This window comes from Vanacampus margaritifer, chromosome 12 (genome assembly GCF_051991255.1).
Source record: "Vanacampus margaritifer isolate UIUO_Vmar chromosome 12, RoL_Vmar_1.0, whole genome shotgun sequence".
In the NCBI taxonomy this organism is placed as follows: domain Eukaryota; kingdom Metazoa; phylum Chordata; class Actinopteri; order Syngnathiformes; family Syngnathidae; genus Vanacampus; species Vanacampus margaritifer.
Genome location: NC_135443.1, coordinates 202,654 through 221,106, shown reverse-complemented (window position 1 = coordinate 221,106; position 18,453 = coordinate 202,654). Strand labels below are relative to the sequence as shown.

Below are 18,453 nucleotides of genomic sequence, written 5' to 3'. Positions count from 1 at the left end.
GCAGCTTGTGATTGGTCGTCTTTTTTACGAGACGTGCTCACCACACAAGTGATGAGAATGAGAGCCGTCGACACGCATCATCTCCGTACTCGGCTGTGCTCGCCTTGAGATATGAGCGACTTGAACCATTCTTCAGTCCACTAGCTTGATGCTAGTGCTACGTATGTACGTTGCACTGCTGTAAACCTTTGCTTGATTGAACATAACGTGCCTCACAACACACGCAGGCCAACAACAGTCACAGTCATATATTCCTTATCCTCTGCATAGAAGGACTACTATTAGTCCTGCGCTAATGAGCTAAGAAGGAATGGAAGCATCTCAATGAGCGGTATATCCTTGTGTGTGACCTTTACTGCCCCCAGGTGGTGACAACAGCATTAAATCTTTTGTATTGCGTTTCCTGACGTCATCAGAGCTTGTTTTGAGAAAGACTTTCAACTTTTCCTCAATCAAACGAGATTGGGCTGTTTCAGTGGCAAAAAGGAATTCAGCAACACGTGCACTAACTTTGCATTATTCACACGTGCAGCCACACGTAGCGCGCGTCGCCGTCTGATGATGTCATCGTCGCCGTCTGATGATGTCATCGTCTTCCTTCCAGAACCTTCCTCAGCAAGTTCACACTGATGGGAGAAACTCACGAGCGCGAGCGCGTCCTTGCTCACTTTTCCAGAAGATACGTCGCCTGCAACCCCGGCAGCCGCGCCGCCCAAGGTGCACGCACGCACGCATGCACGCACGCACCCACGCGTATGCACACGCGTCATCTTGCTTTTGTCGTCGTCTTCCCTCAGACAGCATCCACACTCTGACTTGTGCGCTGATGCTGTTGAATGTCGATCTCCATGGAAACGTGAGTGTCAGTGACAGCTTGTGGAGACTTCAACTTCCTTACACGTCTTTGTGTGTGTGCGTGCGCGTGTGTGTGCGCGTGTGCAGAATGTGGGCAAGAGGATGTCGTGCAGTCAGTTCATCTCCAACCTGGAAGGTCTGAATGATGGAAAAGATTTTCCCAAAGATATGTTGAAGGTAAAAATGCAGTCATGGAAATCTCACGCACACACTATGGAGTACCAAAATTCAAAATAAATGATTAATCACTAAAAGTGTCAATAAAAACGCATATAAAAATAGAATTCGAAAATCAAATTATTATTTTTTAAATATAAATGGGAAAAAAAAAAAATATATATATATATATAAATCCATTTGTATTAAATTTTTTAATTATATATTTTTTATATCCGTTTTTTCTCTCTCACTTGTAGTCATTTCTTTCTTTTTAATTTTGGCCCGCAATGGACGACCATCTGGTCCACTTTCACTTCGGCTTGTGGTCGAGTAAAAAGTCAAGTTGCAAGTTGTTGTGACGGTGGACAAGATGGCCGTCCATTGCTGGAGTTCGCCAACGCAAGTCGGCGAGACTTCCTTGATTGATTGATTGATTGATTGAATGTGAAAGCCGCTCACTCCACCAATGAAAGACAGTTTGCGGAGTCCAACCCAAGACACGCTTAGGCCCGCCCCCTCATTTGAATAATATTTCATCCTGGCAGTATGGACCAAAACTGCCAAAATTCTAAATAAATAAATGACTAAATAATTAAATTACGAAAAGTGGAATTTTAAAAAAAAAAATATATATAATTCCAAAATGAAATACAAATGTATTTATTTATGTATATATTTATTTAGAATTTTGGCAGTTTTGGTCCTCCATAACACACACTTGTCTTTGTATCATCGTGGGGACGCCTCATTGACATGATGCATTTCCTAGCCCCGCCCCCTAACCCCAACCATCCAAAATGATTGCCTGCCCCCCCATTCCTTACCCTGACCTCAACCATAAGCCAATTCCAACCTAAACTCTAAAACCAAGTCTTGGTCAGGATCTTGTGGGAACCACCAAAATGTCCCCACAATTTCACATCGGTCCCCACAATGGTAGGTAAACCTGGAAAAGCACGCGTGTATGAGCCCCACAATGTAGCAAAGACAAAAGCACACACACATGCAGACACATCGGAAGATTCCGCTGCTTTTGAAGTCAACTTTCTCATTAAGAAGCTCAAAGTTGCTTTCTGTCTTTCTGTCATGCTGAGGCCAAGTCGAACCTCTTACAGAAGACAACACACACACACACATGTCCCGGTGTGTGTGTGTGTGTAAAGCCATCATCTTTAGCATGAGCACGCGTGTATTTCAAATAAACAACAAGTGTTAGATTTCAGCAGAATATTATGAGCCACTCAGCCCTGAAGAGACAAAACATTAGGAACACCTGTCACGACGACCCCCCCGCAATACTTGGCACTTGCAGCCACTTACCCAACACGTCCTGCATGATTGACAGCTGAGGGGGCGGCTGCCACTGCCGTCCGTGCGTCGTTATTGGCTACAGCTGTTGAGGGAAAATGCGCAGTGAGAAGAGCGAGCGAGCGAGCGAGAGAGAGAGAGAGCGAGCGAGCGAGCATCTCTCCTTGTCACTCTCTTCACAGCGCCAGAGGAAGAGGAGGAGGAGGAGGAAGAGCATTTTCATGCAGGAGGAAGACGTGAGGAAAGAAGAATTCCTCAATGAGTCCCGATCCATTTTAGGCGGCCACTGAATGCTCCGCAGCGGGGGCGTGGCGGGCGACCCGTCAAGGAGGAAGCTGTTGCTTGATTAGACAGACTGCCACATGTGACCACGCCCACCTCGCCATCCGCCTCCTGCCTTCAAGAAGGCCGTCCCGCCAGCTGAGGGCGGCCGGGTGGACAAACCGGCACACGCGGCATCTCGTCGCCGCGTTCTCAAAAGGTCTCGGTAGAACTTTTTCAGCCTCGCGTTTGGAACTCATTTGATTCTCGTGTGCGTGTCACGGGAGCCCGAGCGACATGATCGGCGTCAACAGCATCCAGTCGTCCAGCCGTCTGCGTTCGCGCTCCTTGGGTTCGGTGCGGAGCGCCCGCGATTCCAGAGACCCCGAATCGTTCCGGCGCTCCCGCACGCCGCGGTCTCGCTCGCTCAAGCCGCTCGCCTTCCCCGATCTGCTGGGACAGACGCGGGACGAGGCGCCCAGGAACGCCAATCATAAGAAGAAGAAGAAGAAGAAGGAGCACAAGAGCGACAGGAAGAAGAAGGACAAGGTAGAACAGGAGGACGTCGGCCAATCGCACGCCACATACAGACACGCCCCCGCCAAAGCGTCTTGAATGAAGCTAACATGCTAACGTGTATTCGGAATGCGGGAGGAAAAGGTTAACATGCTAATGAGCAGAGGTGGGCTTTCCGTCAATCCGTCAAGGACGGACGGCCATTTTGTTGACCATTGACAGGAAACTTTGAAAACGGACTAAGCAAGCAATCGTCAATACATTTGGCAGTCGGTCAATGACGGATGTCCCATTTTCGACGGTTGGGGACGGACGCTCAAAATGGATTGACACGCCCACCCCTGCTAACGACACACAGGAAGTTGCAGATTCAAACGGGAATTTGTCAAGTGCGAGGCAGACGTGTTTACCGCTAGCTAACGCGTCTGATTGCATCGTGGTTTGCTGTTTGGGGGCTAATGCTAAGCTAAGCGGCGTCCAGCAGGGTTCCTATGCAAGCGCGACAATGTGGACTTCATCAATTTGCATGTTTACATTCCTTTGGCGGCTTCGAAACAACGGAAATGTCTGGAAAGCTCTTCCAAGGGATGTGCTTGCTTTTGCTGGCTAATGCTAAGCTAACGCGTGTGCTATGCATTTTTTTGCAGTCGTTGTACGCATCCATCAAGAACGACAAACTCCAGTGGACCATGTGAGTTTCTTAACGCGATCTCCGGTTGCCGTGGCAACAGTGACTGCAGTCAATGGACGCACACGCACACACGCAAGAGCGGGAGAGGTGACGCATTTTCCTCCATGTTGTTTTTTTTTGTGTGCGTCTCCAGCGACGAGGAGGAGTTGCGGACGTCCACGTCGGACTTGGCCGACGGCCGAACAGACTCGGCCTCCCACACCATGAAGCGAGCGGGGGTCGCCCGCAACCACCTGGCGGCCGCGGCCCAGCGGGCTGACGGCGAGCTGTACAAAAGCGGCTTCCTGGTGCGCAAAGTCCACGCCGACGCCGACGGCAAGAAAAGTACGATGGGGTCACTTCCTTCGTTACTCCCTAATCTGGATTCGGGTGAAATTGTAGCTTGCTTGTGCTTGGGGCGGGGCAGTGTTCCGCCACGTGTTCCGCCAGGTGTTCCGCCAGGTGTTCCGCCAGGTGTTCCGCCACGTGTTCCGCCACGTGTTCCGCCACGTGTTCCGCCACGTGTTCCGCCAGGTGTTCCGCCAGGTGTTCCGCCAGGTGTTCCGCCACGTGTTCCGCCACGTGTTCCGCCAGGTGTTCCGCCAGGTGTTCCGCCAGGTGTTCCGCCACGCGGTCGTCTGACCGACTGCCGTCCCAGAAGGAAAGCTTTTCTCAAGATGATGCACGAGAAATCCGGCAAACACTTTGTGAAGACAAGACAAGACGACGAGGACACGGATTACTGGAAGTCTGTCCTGTGGTCTGATGAGACCTACTTGATCAACTTATTTGCTTGGGATGGTGATGTGGGGGGTGTGCTGACTTTTGTGTGATGCTGTATTTCGGTTTACATGAGTTTGTTTTGTTTCTAAATTGGAACATTCAAATAAAACCCTTTTTTTTGGGGGGGGGGGCTGAGTTGGAAGGACAATCGGCATCCAACAAGGATGGAAGATTGAAGAAAATGGACGGAGCAAGTGTGGAAGGTGCGATGACACGCTTTTGCTTTTTCTTTTTGGCAGCGGCGCGAGGCAAGCGAGGCTGGAAGTCCTTCTACGCCACCTTGAAGGGTCGAGTGCTCTACCTGCAGAAGGTACGGGGGGGGGGGGGGGGGGTCATGCTTACACCTAAATAGAAACAATGAATACAATTGTTGTTGATTCCTTTGGTAATGTTTTTACACCTCGAAATGATTCGTTGATTGCTAACATCGTTGCAAATTGATAATTGATTAGGGCTCAATTAACGAATTGATTGTCTTCTCGAAATGGTTGTTAATCCATCACTAAAAACAGCGATCCACTCGAGGGTGTCGGCCAGGGCAGACGAACGAGCTTGACTTGTTGCCGCGGTCTGACGTGCGATTGTGATCGGCAGGACGAGTACGGCGCCGAGCACCGGCTGACGGAGGACGACGTGAAGAACGGCGTGTCGCTGCATCACGCGCTGGCCATGAGAGCCGCCGACTACGCCAAGCGGCCCAACGTCTTCTACCTGCGCACCGCCGACTGGAGGGTCTTCCTCATGCAGGCGCCGTAAGGGCAAGCGTCGTTGACACTCAAGTTTGGAGACGGGTTCGATAGCGTGGGAAAGACTTTCGAAACATCAACACTACGCCAACATTGAGAAATGGCGCTGCGTGTCTGTTCAGCCGAGATTGTCAAGCGATTGATCTCGGACGGAACCAAAGGGGTGCAAGGGTTGAGCCCTGAGGGACCCCACGTGTCATTCACAGTCAAAACGTGCAATCATTACTAAATAACTCCAAGTAGGATTTTGACTATTTTGCTTGAATGAACTTAATGATGATGAGCATTTTGATCATCTGCGACGCTGTCACGCTTGTCAGCTGCAATTCCAATTTGGCATAAACACAAAACCGTTGACACACACGCACACACACACGCACACACACACACACGCACACACAGCGAGCCACTGGCAAATAGTGGCACCCTCACCTCGCTGCCGCACGTTTGCGTCAGCCCGCTAAGACGTGCGTCTCTTTCCCGCCAGGTCGTGCGAGGACATGCGCTCGTGGATCACTCGCATCAACGTGGTGGCGGCCATGTTCTCGGCTCCGCCCTTCCCGGCCGCCATCGGATCGCAGAAGCGCTTCACTCGCCCGCTGCTGCCCGGCTCCACCACCAAACTGTCGCAGGTCACACACACACACACACACCAGGTCTGGACTGGCGTTTTGAATTTGGCCCACCGGATGGTTTGGCCCCATGTTTATTGATGATGTTTCAGTTTGCGATCTACATTCAAACTGGATTACCGGACTAGTCCTTCTAAATTGTGGGCTCGTCTCTTGGGGTAAAACGTAGGAAAATAATCATTAAAAAGCACTGCTTCGGCCCCAAAAGAGGCCAGCCCATCGGGCATCTGCCCTGTACGCCAGATGGCCAGTCCAGCCCGGCGCACACGCCATTTTTTGCCGAAGACAGTTGGCGGCGCGGTTGACGCGTTTTTTTTGTTTTGCGTGGCAGGAAGAGCAAGCGTCGTCTCACGAGGCTCGCTTCCGGGCGGCGTCCTCTGAGCTGGACGAGCTCGTTGGTGCTGCGCCGGAGCGCAAGGTCAAAGGTCGCGAGTTGGACGAGCAGAAAGCGCGACGAGAGTATTTGGAGTTTGAGGTAGGGGCGGGGCCTCGCGGTTTCATCACATTTTTATTTCGGAATTTGTGAAAGCCATGTGGCATCACGTGCAAGGTTCAGTAAGACTAACAAAAAAAATGAAACTCAAATTCCCAAAAGCAATTTTGATAGCAAAATCGAATGCTTTAAAAAAAAAAAAAAAAAAACGAAAACTAATTGAAACTACACTTTATGTTTACAAAACTAACTAAAACTAATTGTAACGAAAATGTCCTTCGTTTTAGTCTTTGGTATTTATGTACATTTCAAAGTGTGTCGCACAGAAGTGATGTCATCGGGCAGCAGCCAATAGAAAAGCACCTTCAGATGATGTCGCGACAATTTGGCCTGCTTGACTTTTGGCTCCAATGGTTCGATGGCCTTTTTTTCATTGAACTCAGCCCAAATGCGACGCTAGGTAAGAAACTTTACGAACCCTGGTCACATGTCGCATCTTTTCCCGTCCAGAAAACACGTTACGGTACATACGCCATGCTGCTACGAGCCAAGATGTCCGCCGGCGAGGAGGACTTGGCGGCCTTCGAGGCGCGACTCTTGGAGGACGGCGGCGGCGGCGGCGGCCCGCAGAGGGCGCGCTCCAGCCCCTCGCCGCCACAGGAAGCGCACGGCAAGGGGAAGACGCGCAGCGCCAAAAGTTTCAAGGTGGCATCCTCGCATTTGCTCTGCGACGCCACCGCCCAGCAAGGAGAGGAAAGCGAGAAGGAGGAGGAGGGCACGCCGCCGCCGCAGCCGCCGCCGCCGCCGCACACTCACGGCCAACGCGGCAAGCTAGCATCCAGACAGGAAGTGGTACCGTGAGGAGCATGTGGGGAAAAGGAGGACATGTTTAGTCACAAGACTTTGACGTCAGCACTTTAGGGGCCCTTTATTTTTGTCCTTCTTTCGCTTCAGCAGACGCTGTTGCCACGGCAACAGACGGGGAGCAGATCTCCATGGCAACCACACCTCCCCGTCACCAGGACCAAAATAATAATGGAGACAAACACACACACACGACACGTACGCGGCTGTCGGATATATTTATTGATCAACTTCATACAGACATCAGCAAAACTTATTTCAACAACAAAATGTTTCTCGTTGACGTTTGTCATCTTAACGGACGACTGGAGAAAAATAAAAAATGTTTTTGTTTGGCAAGTGCAACTCTTGTCCAATTGGTGAGTGACATCACAGCTATGTGACGTTGGCGCCTTTCCTGCTTGTCAGTGATTGGCCGCTGCCGGCTGCTCATCTTCTATTGGCTGACTGCTGAAGCCGCTGTCCACCGTCGATTCTGATTGGACCAAAAGCAACAAACACGCTTAATCACAATCATCATCATCATCATCATCATCATCATCATCATCATCATCATGGGGTGGTGCCCCGAGAGATGAGTTCAACAACCACGCCTGTAACTATCGCAAATGTTTTTCTCTCCAAAAGCGTTTGTGCATCATCATTTTGTGTCCATTCAATTTATTATGCTGCCTGCCTTGTCCCTGAGGAGCCGTACTACACATTCTTATACACACACACACACACACACACACACACACACACACCAACCAAGTCACCATGGCACTCAGCGAGGGGCAAGAATCTTAGGCACTCTTCGCAGAGGATAAAAACTTAATAACATTACATCTGACAGCGAAAACGGTACCTAAACGAATGAGTTTGTTTTGCCTGACACGATCGTGTAAACAACCAACCAAATTAGACTCACAGTAAGAATGAGCTAATGTAGCTAGCTAATGTAAGTTAACATTCCTATACCTTCAAACCGCACCGTTTATATTTATGCATGTATTTCTCTGTTGGAGACGCTGACTCTTATTTTGAAAAGTACAAGCCGGCTTGGAACTTCCGGTCAAGGAGATGTGGCGGGAGACACGAGGGCAGGTCGCGTCGCTAATTAGCCAGGCACGATGAAATGAGCGAAGAAAGGATCAAGTGGAGACCAAGCGCAGCTTGAGGCGACCGAATTGTTCCTGTTCGCTGCCGTCGACGCGAGGAGGCGACCGGGACACCGAGCTAACCTAACGCCGTAAGTAGCGTAACGTTAGCACGTCGGGACGACAAGTTGTTTGAAATACAAGCAGTCATTTGTTGAGCTGTCAAGTGGCTTGTGATGTTTTGTGTTCTCGCGTGAGTTTGTTAACGGAGAAAATACGCGAGCAAGCATTCAGTGAAGTATCCACTTGCATCCATCCCTGATCTGAAGCGAGATTCTCCTCTGGAGGGTCGAAAACAGGAAAACAGGAAAACGTCAACTATTATGCATTTAAAGACTAAAGCGTGAGTGACGAAGGGTCCAAACGGCTGAAACGTGGAACGGCTACTCGGCAAAGGTTTCGACAGGTATCGATCAAGACGGGAACGAGATCGGAAAGGATGGCGATTGTCAGAAATGGGACAATTCAGTCAATCCTTTTGAAAGCGCTCGTCTTTGCTCTTTTTTCTTCTCTCGTTCTCGGATCACATTTAAATGTCAGAGCATCCGTTTGTCATCTGTTGCGCAAATTTGGCTGCTGTCACTGTTGAACATTTTGACAATGGAAGCCAGGTGTAAGCCCACCTGCTGGCCGAAGACAGCCGGAACAAGCTCCAGCATGCCCGTGACTTTCGTCGGATAACGGATGGATTATTCATCATTTCATTAGAATTTGTTTTAATTTTGTGGTAAAGTGTATGCCAGAAGCATTTTCCCATCGCTGTTAATTAACCAATTATTGGTTTTGTTTTAAATTGTTTAGTGATGAATAAACCCCCAACAACTTAACGATTGCGCAATAATCACACGAGGGGGAGGGATGTGCTCACGACTATGAAAATAGTCCATTGGTTGTCGATGAATCTTGACATGTCCGCTACCGTTAGCGTTCCTGTTATGGCGAGTTTGTTGTATGAAGTGAGTGTCGATTTGTGATGATTAAATCATGTGTCCCTGTCAGGTTGACGGCTTGACATCGACGGCCACGTTGGAGGACTGGCGCGTGCGGCGTCCGCTGTCGTCCGCTCTCGTCCGCTCTCGTCCGCTCTCGTCCGTCCTTCTGTCTGCCTGCTGCACTAAAGTTTGGCTGCAAAGTCTCCTGTTGTACGGTAAGTCGATTGTTCCTTTTTCTGCTGACCACGGCTGCATCTGGATATCACCTTGTGATGGCAATTTAGAGTGTCAAGTATCTGGATTGCACATTTTGTGATGGACAAAGTGAAGAGCAGCACTTGACCCCTGGGCGTTATTTGACCATTTTTGGCCTCTTTGTTGGTTCTGACCAAGCCATTTCAAAATAAAATAACGCCCAGGGGTTAAGGTGGACATTTAGCATTTTTACTGTTTGAAGTTCTTTGTTGTCTTCATTGTAATATGTGCAGCACTTTGGCCAGTGCTTGCTGTATTTTGAATGTGCTCTATAAATAAACCTCAACCTTGACCTCCTCATAATAATGGCAAATGCGTGAGAGCAGACTGCATGAGACTTGTGGACACATCGTGGACACAAAATGCCAGGACAGAATTTTGTCCCAGTCGGGATCCGGGCGCAGACCAAGTATGAGTTGCTGCCCAGCGGATTAAAAACGCGGCGTCTCGGATGATGTTTGTGCTTTGAACTTGAGAGGAAGGAAAAATGTTGGGAAGCTGTCAACACACCCGACAGCGACTTTCCTTCATTAGCCCGGCGGCCGACCACAATTTGGACCTGTAAATCGAGAGCTTTGCCTTTCGGCTCAGCTCCTTCTTCGCCACAACGGACCGATACACAGTCGGCATCACTGGCGCCGCTGCAGCGATCCGCCTTCCGTCGTCTCCCGCTCCAACCTGCCCTCACTCGTGAACAACAATTCTCACTTTTAAGTCATCACAATCCTGCCAAAGTGTATTTTTCTCTCTTCACTGGCCCGAATCGTCTTCCGTAGGCCTCCGACAAGTTTTGCCCTTTTTCGATCGCTTGGTGAGCGTTGGAGTAGCAAAAGCCGTTTGTTGAGCCGCTTGCACACGTGAAAGCTTTGACTGCGAGCTTGGATCTTTTTGGAAATTGACCGGAATTGCCAAGCGGCCCGCAGCTCTTGTTTGCAGGATGGGAGCCATCTTAGCTAGCCTAGCCTAGCCTAGCCGCCCGGCTAACGTGTCCCTTCGCCTGTTGTGTAGCGTCGCTTGCGTGTGTCAGCACCTTGTCTGAGTTTGTCTTGCGGCGCGTCAGGCGGTTGTTGGCGGCGCAGCAGGCGGACGCCGTCGTGCACGCCCAGCGACTCCAAGGCCTCCAGCACGTCTTCCAGCGGACCGCCGCCCAGCTGCCACGGCGACAAAAATGATGGCGATGAAGAGCACGGCGACGTTTGCAGCTGGCGTGCTGCCGTCCTGACCTGGTAGTGTTGCAGGAGGCTGTGGAAGGGGGCGGGGCTATCCCGGTAGAGGTGAGCCAGCGTCATCATGCCCAGTTTGTCGGCCAGTTTGCTCCACGGAACGCCGGCCTGGCTCAGCGCCTCCACCAGCTCGCGCAGCGTACACGCGTCCACGTGCCAGCGCTCGCCATCTGCCGCCGCAAAAACACTTTGAAAGGAAGCTCGCGCTCGCACGCACGCAATAAACATGTCAGCGAGACGACAGTCGCTGTTCATGTCACGGCAGGGCCACGCGTGACACGTGAACGACATCAGGACAGCCAAGCGGCGACCAACCTGCTTTGTCTTTGATGTTGTTGGCGAGGCGAGGAGCGGCCACCGACGTCAGCAACTTCCTGACCTGTCACGTGACACGACACGGCCGCGCTTTGATTTTGAAGCGGAGCACAAGAAACTTTGACTACCTTGTGACATTTGGCCAAGTCCAGCGGCGTGTGACCGCACACTCGTCTCTTCCGGCAGCTGATTGGCTGCGAGGACGCTTCAGTCCCCGCCTCCTCTTCTTCACGCTCGTCGTCGGAGCTCAAGACGAGCGGCTCGTCGTTCTCCATGTCTTTGTCCGCACCTCAACACAAAACCAATCGGTGTAAGAGAGCGCCTCCGTGCGTGCGTGCGTGCGTGTGTGTGCGTGCGCGTGCACATACCGGCGGCGAGCAGCACGGAACACAGCGCGTGCGCGTGTGCAGCAGCGGCCAGATGAAGAGGCGTGTTTCCTCCAAAAGTGCGAGTGTTCACGTCCGCCTTCAGCTGCAAAAGGAAAACACTTGACCGTCGTCGCGGTCGTCTTGACGGAAGGGCGAGCGCGCGCGCACGTTACCTGCGTGACCAGCGTGCAGGCGACCTTGAGGAGCTTTTGATTGACGGCCATGTGCAGCGCCGTGTGTCCGCCCTTCAGCTCGGGCGCGTTGACTTTGGCGCCGCCTTCCACCAGCAGGCGGAGGCAACGATGGCCGTCGCGACGGACCGCCAGGTGAAGGGGGCTTAAACCTGCCGGGCGGACATCGAAAGGTTAAACGGGAACTCAGCCGAGACGCACCCGACGAATGCGTTTGCTTGCGTTTTCCTTCCACAAAGCAAAATGAAAAACGCAAAGACGGCGGCTGATTTTTCCTTTTGTGCAAATGTGAAGTGGAAAAGCCGATAACGAGCCATTTGTGAAAATGTTCTGATGAAGCGGAAGAGAGCTTTCACCGGATTGGCTTATTTCGTCTTGATCACACTTTGAAGTGGTTTCAATTTTTGCTTTTTGTTGTAAACGTCAGACAATCCCAAAAATGAAAAATGAGAGAGGAAAAATATCCACCCCAAAATGTGCCAAACCTAATATTCGGGTCGAAGGAACTATAATATATGCTAATTGCCTACAAGCTGTATTTGTCTAACCTGTAAATATAGCAACTTTTTACAGTAGTCTGCGCGCGAGATGGGAGTAGCAAGATGGCCGCCCTGTGGCTTCAACAGCTTGCTTGGACGTGTACGGGGAAGATGCCACCGACTTCCGGGTTCCGGGTTTCACACATCTGCGTCGTTTCCGGCCACTGATGGCCGCGTTCCAACACTCGCACCCCCAACCGCAACTCTCCGAAATGCTTGGGACAACTGGGACAGACACACTTCACACTCGCACCCGGTTGACGGCAACACGCAATTGAGGGGCACAAAGGCGGAAGCGCAAGAACTGAAACGCGGCCCACGCATCGCAAACAGGAAACGGAAACAAAGCTGATGTGTGAAAACCAGGAAGTCCCGCCTCCTCCGTGGCACCCCATTGGCTGTCCAATGTCAGATCAGTGGTTGTGAATGGCATGTGATGACGCGTGCACAACACGTATGGACATGGCGGGATGTTGCGACGTGTCTCAGACGCGGCGTGGCCAGCGGCAGCCACGCCTCTTTTTCTGGCTCAAATTGAGGCGACGGCGGCACCATCATGACTCGGGGTGGCCGACTATGATCCCCCCCAAATTTCCAACACGGGAAAAACCTGGCTCCGCCTCCTCACCGTGATAATCGGCCGTGTTCAGGAGGTGGGCGTGTCCTTCCCCCAGGTCAGCCAAGGCGGCTCGTAGCGTGGCGACGTCACCGCCCAGCGCCGCCAGGTGCAGCGGGCAGCGGCCATCTTTGTCTCGCAGGCCAGGGTCCGCCCCCGCCCTCATCAGCGCCTCCACCGCACACGGTTGACGCGTCAACACCGCCAGGTGAAGCGCCGTCTGATTGATGGTCAAATCAAACCCGCGTGTTACATACTGGCCACGCCTGCCACATGATTGAATTGAAGACGCTGAGCGGCATCCAAGCCTTCATTTCCAAAAGTTGACTCCATTTTCATCATATTTTTCCCACAATGATTGTGATAACGCCATTATTTTTCATGTACAATTCTCTTCCTTTCAAAATAATTGTTGCTGTGGACTGAAGACGGCGTCGCCTGTGCGTGCTGCGGAAGCAGGTAACAACCAATCATGGCTCATTTTGCTGACCAAACCCAGAAAACAGGTGAGTCATGATTGGTCGTTAACTACATCCTCAACACGGGTGACGTCATCGTCAGCACAGCAACAATTATTTTGAAAGGCATTAATTGTACAATAATGACGTTATCAAAATCTTTCTGGACAAAATATGAACTTTCGACTGCTGAAAATTGCTCAGCGAGTGGCGTGTCCCTTTAAGGAGGACGAGCAGGACTGAAGGCAACGTCGTCTTTTCTTAAGCCACGGGGGGCAAAAATAGAAATCATGAAAGAGATTTTTCGGACTACTGGAAGACGTCACGAAAAAAGGAGGGGCCTTCCAAGTGAACCCTGTGGAACACCAGCAAGTCGCATGCCCCACCTGCTGCAGGTGGTTGGCGACGTTGAGTATGTGTCCTTGCCCGTTGCTAAGCAACGTGCCAATCAGCTGGCAGGCGACGGCCGTCTGCTGATGGATGATGGACAGGTGCAGGGGACTGCGGAAGGAAAAGAGGCGGGACATCAGATGGGAAGCGGCGCGCACGGTGGCGGTTGGCCTCGGCTGACTCACGTGTCCCCGCTGGCGTCCCGCGTGGCGCATAAGCGTCCATGCAGCGCCAGGAGGATCCGAGCGTCGCCGCTCGCGCAGTACCTCAGGAGGGCGCCGCGTGCCTGGCGAGCGGCGCCGGACGCTCCAGCCTGGAAGGCGGCGGCGGCGGCGGCTGCGGGTGACACGCGACCACGCACGTCAGTGACGTGATCGTGTCTAAGCGAGGAAGTCTTACGTGGCGTCGCGTCGTACCGACTGCTGACAGTTGCCTGTGCTGGGGGGCGGAGCCTGCCATGTGTGTGCCTCCTCCAAAGCCGACCACGCTTCCTGAATAGAAAACGCCGCCCCCTCCTGCTCCCCCCGCCGCACCGTTCATGTGCTGGTGGCTGAAGTGGAAACCTCAAGGAGACAAACGGCCAACGATGGTTTTAGTGTTTGCTCTTAGTATCGGTTGTCGAAATGAACATTTTTGGCCAAAACCCAAAATGAAAAAAAAGATGCCAATTTTTAAATGATCATTGGATTTATTCTAATTGAAATGCCTGACAATGCTGTCGTTTACCAAGCCACGCCCCTTTCCTTCTCCGGCGTGCGCAATGAAGCGGCGAGGCGGACCCTCACAAACGCCAGCGAGCGGCGAGGCGGACCCTCACAAACGCCAGCGAGCGGCGAGGCGGACCCTCACAAACGCCAGCGAGCGGCGAGGCGGACCCTCACAAACGCCAGCGAGCGGCGAGGCGGACCCTCACCCCAGCCCGCCTTGCGTGTTTAAGACAAACGGACGCTTGCTCGCAGCCGTTTGGTTTTGGTTTTGGTTTTGGTTTTGGCTTTGGCTTTGGCTTTGGCTTGCATTTGGCATTTAATTTCAGCCCAACATTTTCGGTGCATCGCTCGTCAGCATTGGGCTCACCTTCACCTGCGGCTCCTCCCCCTCCAAAGCCGCCGGCTCCTCCTCCTCCTCCTCGTTCGCCGCCTCCTCGCCAGGGCTCATAGTGGGGGAGGGGCTTTTGTTTCTTCTTCAGCACCTCCTCTTTGTCTGAATCAGACAAGATGGAAAGTTTGATTTTCAAACATTTCAAGACCAAAAAGCCAAAAATTCCAAACAAATGGAAGCAACGCTGTTGTTGAACGCCTCATTTGGGTTTTGGGTTTTTTGGGCTCTGTCAGAAAAACAAGAATCTTTCCAAATCCGTACGCCAGCACCGGGCCGAAGCCTCCACTTTTGCTCTGCCGCGCACTTCTGCTTAGGCAAACCCGAACAGCAGCTGGGACAAGGAAGCGGAAAAAAACCAATCTGACCTTGAACGTGCGGTATGTACGTGAAGTGTTTGGGGTCGCTGCAATCTCCCGCCTTTTTCCTCTTGAGTTGCAAGAAGACGGTGACGGGCCGCTCCAGCTCGGCCGTGTGGTACGGCGGCGTCTTGAACACGATGGCGTACTGAGGGTGGGAGGGAGGAGCCCGAGGTCAGGTGAGCCCGAGGTCAGGTGAGCCCGAGGTCAGGTGAGCCCGAGGTCAGGTGAGCCCGAGGTCAGGTGAGCCCGAGGTCAGGTGAGCGCTCGCAAAAGCGGCGGCTCGACTGACCTGCTTGTGGACGTCCGTCGGAGCAAAGTCGCCAAACGCCTCCCAGCCGCCGTCCTCGTCCTCGTAGAAGCGGATCTCGATGTCGTCTGCGGCAAACAATCACCGGACGTTTGCAGTCACTCGGAAGCGTGCGACCTCGCTCGCCCGGCGATAAACCCCGCCCTCTTATCGGGATGCAACATTTGATATCATCTTATTGAACGGCAGTCAACACGGCGAGAAGCAGATCGTCCCGGCCGCCGTCGTCAAAGACACAAGGTCTGATGACCAATTTGGAGTTTTGCTTCAATTTTCAGGTTTGGTCGCCGATGACGACTGCAACGGGGGGGGGGGGGTTAAGTCCGCCTTAGCGGCAGTTGCTGAGACGACACACTAAAAAAAAAAATGCTTAAAATACAGAAATTCTGCAGAAAGTCAATTTTACAAGAATCGTTTGGAGTACAAGTGACCAGTTTATTAAAAACAAAAAGTCAAGGGTTGAGGAACGAAGCCACGACCTTCACTCTACCACCTGAGCCCCGCCCCGCCCCGCCACGCGTCAGGTGGAATCCTCCTACTTCCAAAAGAGCCGTTTTTGGTCTCATTTTGGACACGCCAGCAATGCAGCAAAAGTGGCACGGCTCGGGTGCGAGAGTGGCTGTCAAAATTGAAGCTCACCAGTTTGTTCCTCAATGCTTGAGTAACTTTTGCTTTTAAATACAGTCAACTGTTAAAATGTACCCAAAACTCTCCTTGGAAAATGTACTTTGAATTTCTGAGTTTTTCTTTTCTTTTTTTTTACAGTGCACTGCAGTGTTTTGAAACATGCGTCCGAAGGAAACAAAGGCCTTTGACTGTGGAAAATACGAATGGTATCGGCCCTCGTTATCGCTATGAGTGACTACTGATGTGCCACGGAAGGTCCCGACTCGATACCTTTCTGGACTTTGTCACACAGCAGGAAGATCTCGTCTCCTCCCAGCACGGAGCCGCACGTCTTGTCTATGCGGGAGATCTTCAGGTTGGACGCGTTGGGAGATTCTGGCGGGAAGAAAGAGAGACGGGTGAAGGGCCGAGACCCCCGGAGAGGGCGGGGCGTCTGCGTGCGTGCGTGCGTGACCGACTGCTGTCGTAGATGGGGTTGGACACGACGGCCCTGAGCGCTCGCGTGAATCCGCCGTTGCTGTCGGCCAGGAAGGCGGTGAACTTGAGCCTGACGATGTTGAGGTCCACCATCTTGGACAGCTCCTTGGCCTCCTTGCTCAGGGCGCTCTCCTCGGCCGCCGTCAGCTGGGCCGAGCCTCCCCGACGCCGACGCCACTCGTCTCGCAGACGGCGCGTCAGGACCTCGGCCACGCCTTTCTTGGTCACGTGGAGGATCCCCAGGTTGCTGAAACTGCAAGCGGCCATCTTGGTGTGAAGAGCGCACGGGCAAAAATGGCCAAAAGGTGAAAAGAGGGACACTGACGAGGCGCTCAGGTCGTTGGGTCCCACGTCCAGGGTGCACGTGCCGTTCTCGTTGCAGTGGCGTCCCACCAGGCTGTGAGCGTGCACGCGCGGCGGGTCGCTGTGGGTCACCAACTGGACCTCAACGCGTGCGTGGCCCACGTAGTTGTTGATCTGACACACGGCAAGTCGGTCAAGCACTCGCACAAGCGGCGTCTCCTGAGTCTCCTCACCTTGACGGTGGGGTACGTCCTTCTGTTCTTCTCGCTGGAGGCTCCCGGCAGGCCCCCGTGTGATGGACCCTCGCACTCATAGCGAAAGCGAAAGCCACGCTGGCAAAAAAACGATGATGACGATGATGAACAAACGCTTCCTGTTTCGCCGTCGTCGCACTGCCAGCTCGTTAGCGCCTCACCTGTTTGGGCTCTTCGATGATTTGAATGTAAGGGCCGTGTGCTGAAACGCAAACGTACGCCGCCAAGAGGTTAGCAGAGCGCGTTGATGATATCATCAGGGCGAGATGTGATTACCTGTCTCAGGTATGTACGCTTCCGTCTTGACGTCCACGGGAGGAAGGTATTCGTAAGGTGTCAAGTTAAACTGTAACTGAACCGCCACGCACACGTCAGTCACACTGTTAGCAACATGCTAAGCAACACATACACTTAACGTGTGACGTTAGCAAAGTTGACCAGTTGTGAGCTGAATCAAAAGAAGACAAAAACTCACATCGTTGTCGTAGCCGTTGATCAACTGAGCTTCCGTCATTCTGGTGAACGTGTGGATAAACGAGAAGGAAAGCTAAAACAAGTTTGAATCTCACATGACTTCCTGGCATTGCCACAAGAGGAAAAGCCCCATCCATCTTCATCATCATCATCATCATCATCGTCATCATTTTTTTCTTTCCTCACTTTTCACATCATGAGTCTACATGCGACCTGACATTAGCTGGCGACCAGTCCAGGGTGTAGCCCGCCTCTTGCCCATGCATGGGACGCGCACGCACGCACACACACGCACACACAATCCATCTTTTTCTTGTCTCCCCCCCTTCAGACTTCATCTCAGCATGTTATCAATCGCTTATTGACGACTACCTGGTGAGTAGTTTTGCCCATATGTACAAATTAAGGGATTATTCTTATTGTTCATTATTGTTCAATCAATCAGTAATGTTGAGATGAAAAGAGTGATTTTTACCTGCCTTTGCTGTTGTTGAAACTCCAAATCGGCCCAAGTGTCGCCAAGTCGAAAGCACAACAGGAAACGAACCACATGCACTTCCTGTAAGAACTTTCAAAACAAACGCTTTAAAGTCAAACGTCTGTCCTGACCTCGCTTGGTGCTATTGAGTACACGAAAGCAACAGCGTTTCGTCGCTCACTTGTCAGTGACAAACTTCCCTAAAACGTTCCGTTAACGATTTCGGTGGATGATTTCGTCGCTTTTTACAAGCTAACTTTTATTTTGAAAGGAATTCACGTTTAGCGGAAGCTCAACTGGTGCTCACCAGCGCAGTGGGGCCAAAGCAACCGTCGGCCTGACACTGAGCGGAATTCCCCGCAGATGGCGGGGAATTCCGGGCCGAGTTCTACGCTCTGTTCGATGCAAAGGCTAAGTAAGGCC

The 18,453-nt window shown here is 52.1% G+C and overlaps 2 protein-coding genes across 11 annotated transcripts in view; one reads left to right on the top strand and one right to left on the bottom strand.

Moving 5' to 3' along the window:
• The window catches only part of psda (pleckstrin and Sec7 domain containing a), a 19,123-nt gene extending 11,551 nt beyond the window's left edge, over positions 1-7,572 (top strand). For all 3 annotated transcript variants that reach the window (XM_077582303.1, XM_077582301.1, XM_077582302.1), the window contains 10 exons: positions 605-717; positions 798-856; positions 943-1,032; positions 3,747-3,790; positions 3,924-4,114; positions 4,792-4,862; positions 5,147-5,304; positions 5,786-5,930; positions 6,262-6,405; positions 6,874-7,572. In XM_077582303.1, coding sequence (XP_077438429.1) covers positions 605-717; positions 798-856; positions 943-1,032; positions 3,747-3,790; positions 3,924-4,114; positions 4,792-4,862; positions 5,147-5,304; positions 5,786-5,930; positions 6,262-6,405; positions 6,874-7,224 — 1,366 coding nt within the window. In that variant the 3' untranslated portion in view covers positions 7,225-7,572. The remainder of the gene's footprint in view (positions 1-604; positions 718-797; positions 857-942; positions 1,033-3,746; positions 3,791-3,923; positions 4,115-4,791; positions 4,863-5,146; positions 5,305-5,785; positions 5,931-6,261; positions 6,406-6,873) is intronic.
• Positions 7,431-18,453, bottom strand: nfkb2 (nuclear factor of kappa light polypeptide gene enhancer in B-cells 2 (p49/p100)). Of its 8 annotated transcripts, none has more exons than XM_077582312.1 (22): positions 18,028-18,419; positions 17,554-17,593; positions 17,355-17,430; positions 17,240-17,280; positions 17,058-17,156; positions 16,847-16,998; positions 16,503-16,774; positions 16,315-16,419; positions 15,400-15,485; positions 15,117-15,255; positions 14,728-14,853; positions 14,070-14,216; positions 13,839-13,989; positions 13,650-13,764; positions 12,818-13,025; positions 11,633-11,802; positions 11,460-11,562; positions 11,220-11,380; positions 11,092-11,155; positions 10,777-10,946; positions 10,584-10,704; positions 7,431-7,702 (listed from the first exon to the last, which is right to left on the bottom strand). In XM_077582312.1, exons 1-22 carry the CDS (start codon positions 18,102-18,104, stop codon positions 7,632-7,634), a joined length of 2,694 nt encoding a protein of 897 aa, XP_077438438.1. In that variant the 5' UTR covers positions 18,105-18,419; the 3' UTR covers positions 7,431-7,631. The 8 variants fall into 8 exon arrangements, with proteins under 8 accessions (XP_077438438.1, XP_077438437.1, XP_077438431.1 ...); XM_077582305.1 differs by lacking the exon at positions 7,431-7,702 and adding an exon at positions 8,202-9,564; XM_077582311.1 differs by having other exon boundaries at positions 16,503-16,998.